At 43.7% G+C, this 9,239-nt stretch overlaps 2 protein-coding genes across 3 annotated transcripts in view; one reads left to right on the plus strand and one right to left on the minus strand.

The window, feature by feature from the left end:
* LOC134661689 (homeobox protein caupolican) overlaps nt 1–8,734 on the plus strand; it is a 75,621-nt gene extending 66,887 nt beyond the window's left edge. For both annotated transcript variants that reach the window (XM_063517853.1, XM_063517854.1), the window contains exons 4-5: nt 7,301–7,599; nt 7,730–8,734. In XM_063517853.1, the coding sequence (XP_063373923.1) occupies nt 7,301–7,599; nt 7,730–8,244 (814 nt within the window). In that variant the 3' untranslated portion in view covers nt 8,245–8,734. The remainder of the gene's footprint in view (nt 1–7,300; nt 7,600–7,729) is intronic.
* On the minus strand, nt 1,331–4,172 carry LOC134661584 (uncharacterized). The gene is made up of 2 exons (XM_063517713.1): nt 2,496–4,172; nt 1,331–2,104 (listed from the first exon to the last, which is right to left on the minus strand). Exons 1-2 carry the CDS (start codon nt 4,170–4,172, stop codon nt 2,078–2,080), a joined length of 1,704 nt encoding a protein of 567 aa, XP_063373783.1. The 3' UTR covers nt 1,331–2,077.
* Nucleotides 8,735–9,239: the final 505 nt, after the last annotated feature.

Here is a 9,239-nt window from a genome sequence, read left to right on the forward strand (position 1 = left end):
TTTCTACACGAGATCAAGTTTATATGCAGAAGGTCCGTCTTTTATACTAATTATAACATTTGCCAATCGAGAAATAAGAGAAAAAGGGCTAGACTACTACCTTATCACTCGCAGTCCTCCTCAGGCCATCTTTTCATGAAGTCCGCAGACGTGGCTGTCTTGTTGGGACCCTCGGTGCCGCTGTACAACTTCTCCACGTCATATCGGTCGTTGCGCTTCACCTTGGTTACCTTATAGGGTCCGAGGAACTTTGGCTTGAGCTTAAGCCCTGGCCCAAACTGCGTCCTCTTAATTGCGACGAGATCGCCTACCTCGTACTTGGAGCTCTCTTTCCTCTTCTTATTGAAACTTTTCTTATTTTCTTCTTGAATTTTCTGTATCTGTTCTTTAGCTTTCTGTCTTAGACTTTCTCTTTCTTCATCAAACTGGGATATGGTTTCCTGTTGTAAAAGGTTCAATATCTCTACATCCTCCTTGCACTTCATCTTAGTGCCGGTCAACAGCTGGAAAGGCGAGGTATCTATACTTCTTTGGTAAGTACTGTTTATAGCTCTCTGTACTCGCCCGACATGCTTGTACCAAGTAGACTGGTCTTCTATGCATAGCTTCGTTAGCATGGGGATCATAATACGGTGAATGCGTTCCGCCTGACCATTCGCCCTTGCTATTCCAGTGGTAATCGTCACATGCTGGATTCCTTCATCTTCGCAGTACTTCTGAAAGGCTCCGCTAGTGAATGCTGTACCTCTATCTGTGATGATACGTGTGGGGTTACCAAACGTCTGCTGCTGTAGCTGCAACTTACTAATTACTTCTGCGCTGGATGTTGACTTCGTCGGGTAGAGCCACACGAACTTCGTGAATGCATCCACTACTGTAAGTATATGATTGTAGAGCTTCTTCGTTTCTGTCAACGGTCCTATGTGGTCCAGGTGCAATGTATGCAGTGGAGTACCTTCTTTAGCAATAGGATTTAGAAATCCTTCCTGCTTTCCTTCCTTTCTTGTTGCTAATAAGCATGGTATGCAGCCTGTCACTACCTCTTCTATTTTTCTATCCATGTTTCTTATGTAGTAATCTTTGCTTATAGCTTCCTTCATCTTTCTCATAGCAAAATGACCGTTACTATGCACCTTCTTGATAACTTCTTTCTCCATTACCTTAGGCACCACCAGTTGCCGTTGGTCTCCTTTGTATAGTATGTCATTTTCCACATAAAAGTCATTGTAATGCCCATCTTTCAAAATCAGCTGTTTAATGGCATTGAGCTCTTCATCTCTTTCTTGAGCTTGACCGATCCTCTCATGTAGGCTTACCACTGTTGCCACATATGGATTCCTGCTAAGTGCATCTGCGTGCGGCATCTTGGCACCAGCTCGATGCTCTATCTCATAGTCATACTGGTCCAGTAGTAACACCCATCTTGCCACTTTCGGTGTCAACTCCTTCTTTTTCAAAGTAAGCTCAAAAGCTTGACAATCTGTCACAATCTTAAAATGTATACCGAACAGATAGTGGTGGAACTTCCTCACACTCTCCACTATAGCTAGAGCTTCGAGCTCATAGCTCGAATATCGGCTCTCAGCTTCACTTGTACGTCTACTTCTATAGTATACAGGGTGCAGTTCTCCATCTTCACTGGTCTGCAGAAGTATACCTGCCAGAGCCTGGCTTGACGCATCAGTGTGAAGTTCGGTATGAAGCTTCGGGTTGAAAATCTTGAGCACTGGCTCACTCGTTAACTTCTGTTTCAAAATATTGAATGCTTCTTGCTGCTCAGGACCAAAGGTAAACTTTGCATCTTTTTTCATCAAATCCGTTAAGGGTCTTGCTATCTGTGCAAAGTCCCTTATATACTTTCTGAAATATGAGGTTAATCCAATGAAGCTTTGGATCTGCTTGACATTCACAGGCTCAGGGTATCGCGCTACTGCTTCTACCTTCTCTGGACTTGGCTGTACTTGACCTTCTTTAACCAGATGGCCTAGGTACTCAATCTCTCGGCATATCAGCTTGGCCTTCTTCCAGTTAATTTCAAGTCCATACTCCGCAGCAACCTCCAACACCCGTTGCAGCCTTAGTAGCGCCTCTTGCTCCGTCTGGGCTGGAATTATAATGTCATCTATGAATACCATCATAACACCTTCTTGCATCAACTCTTTAAATATAGTGGTAATGAACCTCATGAAATACTTCGGACTGACTGATAACCCGAAAGGGGCTCTCAGGAACTCCCATTGGCCGTGATGGGCCACAAATGAAGTATAGGGCACAGACTCCTTACTAATCCTTAAATGGAAAAACCCATTTTTAAGGTCTAGCACACTGAACAACTTAGCATCTCTCAACTTGTCAATTAAATCCTCTATCAGTGGCAGGGGAAATTCATCTTTAACCATCTTACTATTCAACAATCTATAATCAACGCAAACTCTGGTTGAACCATCTTTTTTCTTGACAAGGACTAGCGGGCTACTATATTCGGAATAACTCACCTGTATAATTCCTTTTTGCATCCACTCATTAACCTGTTCCTCCACAATGTTCTGCTCCACGATGGAAAGCCTTCTGGGACGCTGCGCCACTGGGACATCATCTTTGAGAATGATCTTCAGTTCGATCGGCACCTCTCTGGTCTGCACGGGGTTGTATTCGGCGACCAGACGCTCGACCTCTTCCCTTACCGTACCATCGCGTACGTGATCTGAAACAGTGAATACCTCACACACACAATCCAGACGCGCCAGCCATCCCTCATCCTCAAGTGGCAAGAACTTTACGGAACCTTTGCACATAACCATGGTCACAGTGTCAAGAAATTCCCGACCTACAATACATTTATACGGCATACAATCATTAGGTACAACATGAAATATTGTGTCATCATAGCACGTCTCGTCGATGATCATATTAGCGTAGAACTTGCCGTAAGGAAATATATCCTTCATACCGAGTCCGGTAAACACAGAGTCATCATCACACATTTTCACCTTAAGTTCGTCGAACGAGTCCTTATTTATCAAATTGAATCCACTGCCAGAGTCTACTAACGCCTGTATTTCCACTCCGCACAAATTAATTGACTTCATCGGCTTTTTCTTATTAGTTTTCGTCTTCGATTCGTCAACTTTAGTCGCAATGTTTACATCATGCCGGTAACTGTCAACGCTGTCATCCGCCATGTTGACGTCTGCCTCCTCATTGGCCAGTATTCCAAACATGGCCGACTGCCGACGAATATCCACCGCTGCAGACTGCTTTACCGACGGAGATGCTTGCTGTCTCGCTTTCTCACCCGCGCCGCTTATGCGAGACTGCTTTACCGACGAATCCGCACCGCCAGCCGCGCCGGCGCCGCCGCCGCCGCCGCCGCCGCCGCGTTCCTTGGATTTCGATGGACATTCTCTGCTTATATGACCAAAATCGTTGCAAAAATAGCATTTCACCCCTCTAGTACATGTTACCGCCAGATGATCTTCTTCACCACATTTGTAGCACCTTTTTCGACTTGATGATAACGATGAACTATTATACTTCGTGTCCTTTTCTATCTTATTAGGTTTAGCTTCTTTGTCTTCTTTCTTCGTTTTAGTTTTCATTTTTTCATATAAAAGCAACTTCTCCTTGAGTACGGGATAAGTAGTAGCCCCGTATAATATAGATTTATTAGGTTCGTAGTCCGTAATGCCGTCAACGATGTATTGTATCGCGACGTAATCCGGAAACTTAGCTCGCTTACCGAGCTCCTTCATAATGAGCATGTATTGATAGTAAGACTCTTCTCTTCTCTTCTTTCTGTTGCCCATAAGCTCGTGCATTTCCTTAGTGTTGATTGCATCCGGGAACTCTTTAAGCAATGCCGCCTTAAGCTCGTCGTACTTCTTAAAGGTTTTCTCGGACTGCAACCATAACGCCGCCGTGCCCACCAAGGATCTACGCGCCACCACGAGCTTCTGCGCCTCCGTCCAGCTGAAGATTTCTGAGTTATCTTCTATATCTTGCGCCCATTTCGACGCCGTGTGCGCTTTATCGTCGCCGCTAAACTTCGTAATACTGTCCGTCATGACAGTGAGGTTTAAAAGGCTAGCACACGCGTCGGCCGCCATTTTCTCGTCTCCAATTTCTGAGCTTAGAATACTCAAAATTCTTTCTTCGTCTTGATCGTCGTACATCAACCTTCTTATTTTTTCGTCGTGTCTTCGTGTTGGAATGGAGAACAATCTTCTTTTTGCCGTGTTCTGGTACCGCCGCCGTCTTTCGCCGGTACGTTGCGCGCGACCACGTGCCACCGTCGAACAACTATTTGGTTTTTAGAGGCAATCCCGGACGAGCCCCCAAAATTATGTGGGATTATGTTAGGCCTCGTAATTAAAAACCAAAATATCACTTTACTTGTTTTATTTAACTATGATAAACTAATTTTATGAATATTTAACACCGTAATCCACGTGCGCTCGCTCACCATTCAAATCGTTCTCCCCGTCCCTTTCGCACCTCTTGTCATCCTTCTCTCTCCCTTACGTTCCGTTTCACGCTATCCCCTTACGTTCCATTCCTACATATATATACATATAAATAAATAAATAAGCAAGAATTGCTCGTTTAAAGGTATTAGATTAGATTTCAGCTGCACCTAAGTATACATACATACATACAACATACATACATACATACATCACTGGCTCAGTGACCCAAAGAGGTATACCGATTAATTCAATTACCGCTCCTTGTAACTACTTTTACAGTACCTACATATGGTGCTAATTTACCGCCCTATTGCGGTAACTAGCACTATACGTGCGTATGTCGAAAATTTAAAGGGTCATATGTACTGTAATTCATTCTTGTTTCTTGAATGAATGACAACAAATGGACAAAGACAGTGACAACATGGCCGGGTCCAGCGGGAAAACGAAGGCAAGGAAAACCACTAAAAAGGTGGTCAGATGAAATTATTAAAATAGCAGGACAACAATGGGTGGAGAAAGGCAAAATAAGAGATAAATGGAAGGAGTTGGAGGAGGCCTATACTCGAGAGAGGTCCTTAATATCTTAGACATAATACATATATCAAATTGACAATTAAATTTTATTAATATACTAGGACAAATTAAATTATTTTCAGAAAATATTTTAATTTGTTATTATTTCGAGTAGTCACACTACTATATAAATAATAAACTGAAATAAATGTCATACTACTGTGTACTAGAGGCTTGGGTCACTTTTTCTGAGTATATGACATTTATTTCAGTTTATAAATTGTATTAAGTTAATTTAATCATATTTCAATCAAATTAAGTATTAAATAAATGACATAAATGTAAAAATTTTGAATGTATTTATAAGTAAATTGTTCATGAATTAAAATTAAAATGTAAATAATGCATGCATTCGTATCCGTCAATTCTTTTTTATAATGTAGCGATATTAAGGAATAAATGGCTTTTTTTTTTAATGTGTTTTATTTTATTTATATACTGTAAAACGTCGTACAATACACGTGCGAAAAGGTAATTCGCACTTGTTTCGTAATGTACTAAAATAAATAAACTATGTAGAATCTAACAGCTCAATCGGTGAATTAAGTACTCAAGGTTTGAGTTTACTTAATTATCGGGGTTTACAAGTCTTTTGGAGTCCTCCCTGTCGTGGAAACCCTAATGTTCGTGATGTGTACCTACATTTTAACGATACAAAGCACAAACTGTTTTATCCAAACGGAAAATAAGCGGATTTGCGTTTTTATGAAATGGCTCGGCTAAAGCGTTTCATGACGATTATATCAAGCCGCTTCCTCCCCTCTCGTGATTAAAATCATAAAAAAATTAATTTAAACGTCCAAATTAACCGCGGATGCAATAGGTTTAATATCAACAGCTTTAGGTACCAGCAATATTTTTGTGTTTATCTCATTTTTATGAGTTTAAGTAGGAAGCATGAGGTGGTGGGTTAGATAGGGATTTAATTGAAGGAGGAGTGAGGGTGAGAAGGGGAAGCCGCAACGGCCGGGGCGCTGCGCCGCGCCGGGGGAAGGAAAATAATAAAAAAATGCACGCTTTGCGGCGGTATCCCCCGCGAGCGCGGATGCTGTGAAAGTGGCACGCCGTGGATAAATGAAGGTTTTTTTGTTTGTGGAATACGCCTAAGCTTGGCGTCGCTCCACTTTCGTATTGTCACTTCAATTCTATGGATGTTAGTTCATTCATGGGGCCCGCTCCGACGCGAACGTCATTAAATTTATGTCGCCTTTAAGCGGTGTTTTACGGTCAGATAATCATTTAACGTGAACTAACTTTCTATTGAGCCACTCTTTCATAACGCCGCAGGATTTTTTGCACTCGAAGTTTCTTCCTAACGAAGAGATGTGTAGATTATCACGTTGCTAAATAAGAAAAACTTTATTCATTTATGTTTATTTATAAGGATTTTAGTCGATCGGGGTGAGGAGTATTATTAAGTCAACAACGAGCTTAACAATGGGTAGTACGAGTTGATCCGCGGCCGCAGAAGGCGCGGATCGGAGCCCTGGGAGGCGGGCATAAGACTCAAAACGGAACGCGGAGTGCAGCGATAAGGGGCGATGCCCGTCACTTATACGATTTAAGTGACAGTTTTATTAATTTCCCATACAACTCATACCCAGTTTCCACCCTACTCTATTTCCGACTGTTGCATTGGCGGCATATGGAGCCGGCAGAACGTTTGCACTCCACAACAAAAATGTTATAAAATTTGAAACAATGTGCGGCTATGATAAACTCGAGTTTGCAAAATTGAGTATTTTTGTATAGGTATACCTACACATAGGTATGTATTTAGTTAGTGTCGTAGCAGTATTGACCATTTGTATTAACTTAACGATAATATTTTAATTAATTAATAATGCTTACTGAAGCCGGCTGGCGATACGAGAATTGCATCGTAATAAAGATAGGGCAATTCAAATAAGGGCGCACGGTCCAACAAATGCGTGCTGCTAGCTGTGTCTAAGATAAGCCGGGCTTAGCGCTGGCGCAGCAGTCGATGGCTTATCGCGATTTCAATTATTATGCTGGTGCTCTCATTGGGCAGCGGCGAGGGTCCCGCCCGGCGGTCTCCAAAACTGTTATCTTAAATCTCGCCCAAATCAGACTCTGCCGTTTATGCATGATTGTTCCCATAAAAAATTTAAGCACCTCGACCGGGGTGAAAATTTGCGTGCCTGTCTTCTTATCGAAGATTGGTGACGCTCATAATTCCATTACGACATAATCAGTTTAAAATTTAATCCTTACTCATAATTCTTTATTTTTAACAGATACGGAATGGACCTAAACGGAGCCAGAAGAAAAAATGCTACACGAGAAACGACGAGCACTCTCAAGGCTTGGTTGAACGAGCACAAGAAGAACCCGTACCCGACGAAGGGCGAGAAGATCATGCTCGCCATCATCACCAAGATGACGCTCACGCAGGTCTCGACGTGGTTCGCCAACGCGCGCCGCCGCCTCAAGAAGGAGAACAAGATGACGTGGGAGCCACGGAACAGGGTCGACGACGATGACAATAATAATGATGACGATGACCACAAGAGCAACGACGGCAAGGATGTATTAGGTATGTATTATAAGCTGTACCTAAATCAAGCCCACGTTATGACCCAATTGCTCGGCGAAATGTGGGAAATACTAATGTACCTTTAATTAAAATGTAGGAATTGAAAACAATGTAATAAATTTTGTTGTAGATGGGAAGGATTCTGGAACCGGTTCGAGCGAAGACGGAGACCGGCCACAGCAAAGGTTGGATATGCTAGGACAAAGGACGGAGTCGGAGTGGTCAGAGTCGCGCGCGGACAGCGGGCCTGAGTCGCCGGAGCCGTACGAGCGGCCGTTGCACCCGGCCTACCAGCACCTGCCTTCACGGGCGCCCCCCGGCAGCACGCCCGCCTCCGCCAAGCCGCGAATATGGTCACTGGCGGACATGGCGAGTAAAGACGGCGACGCTCCTCCGCCGCCTCCGTCCGCCTCGGCCTTCTACCAGTCGGCGGCGGCGGCGGCGGCGGCCGCGCGGCTCGCGCACCCGTACGGGCGCGCCGAGCTGTATCGCGGGCTGTACCCGCCCGCCACTCCGGCCGACGTGGCGCTGCTCGAGTACTCGCGGTCGCTGGCGCTGGCGGCCCCGGCGCCCGCGCCGCCCGCGCCCTCGCCCTCCTCGTCGTCCACGTCGTCGCTGGCCGAGCCGCCGCCGCCGCGCGCCTGACCGCCGGCCCCACGCCCGCCGCTGGCGCACCGACAATAACCACGACCCGCCGTCGCCGCCGTGCCGCCGGTCGCCACGCAACCACGCGAGGGCCTTCTCACCTGTAAATAAATCTATAGATTAATGTTATAAATATGTATACATACATTATACATGATAATAATAAATGTGCACCGGTAGAGAAGCTTAATAATGTGATAGTGGAGCGGAGGGGCCACCGGCCGCTCCGCGCGCGCCGCGCCGGGCCGACTGACCGACAATACTAGGTGCTAACCAGTTGGACCTTGCAACAAACACGTTGATGTATTTATATTCGGAGGTGGTTAAACAAAGTGATCTATAATTGAAGAATAGGTATTAACATGTGTTACGTTTTTTTAGATAAAATAACACTGTTTAAACTTTTATTTATACCTATGTAGAGTGTAAATTATTATTTTCAAATTCCTCCCATATATTTTAGTGCCTAGAGGCGTATTCAGAAACGTCAAAAATAATGACAATACATAATGTACAACAAGAGCAATATGCAACATGCGCATTGCACCTACTTGCGTACCTACTGATATATACCTAATTCATATTGATATTAAATTTCACGTTTCTAAATAAGCTTCTTAATTACGTCCACATTATGTATATTGTTTAATAATGTTTTTAGATAAATCTAACATCGCATTTTAACTATTTATTTTACGAGGTCAGTAGCCTTAACCTTTTATATTAAGTTTAAATAACTACCAGTACCAGATTTGTTGAGAATTTTCGAAATCTGAGTAATTCATTTCTAGTCAGAAGACTATGATCGTCTATGTTAAACATAAATGAAATTTCATTATTGATGACGTTTCATTTGTCGTTAGAGTGTCGTAAATATTTTAACATACTGTAGGTACATACATATATAGTAAAGAATTTAGACATTAGGAGGAGGAGCGCGGCTCGGGGCCACACGCTCGCCGCGCGGCTCGACCTGGGCTATAACCGCGAAAATC

The sequence above is a fragment of the Cydia amplana genome, chromosome Z, assembly GCF_948474715.1.
Source record: "Cydia amplana chromosome Z, ilCydAmpl1.1, whole genome shotgun sequence".
In the NCBI taxonomy this organism is placed as follows: Eukaryota; Metazoa; Arthropoda; class Insecta; order Lepidoptera; family Tortricidae; genus Cydia; species Cydia amplana.

Coding starts and splice junctions, on each gene's coding strand:
- LOC134661584 (XM_063517713.1), bottom strand. CDS start 4,172: ATGTACGACGATCAAGACGAAGAAAGAATTTTGAGTATTCTAAGCTCA. Junction 2,105..2,495: donor TGCAAAAAGGAATTATACAG/GTGAGTTATTCC, acceptor TTATAATTCCAG/CCCAGACGGAGCAAGAGGCG.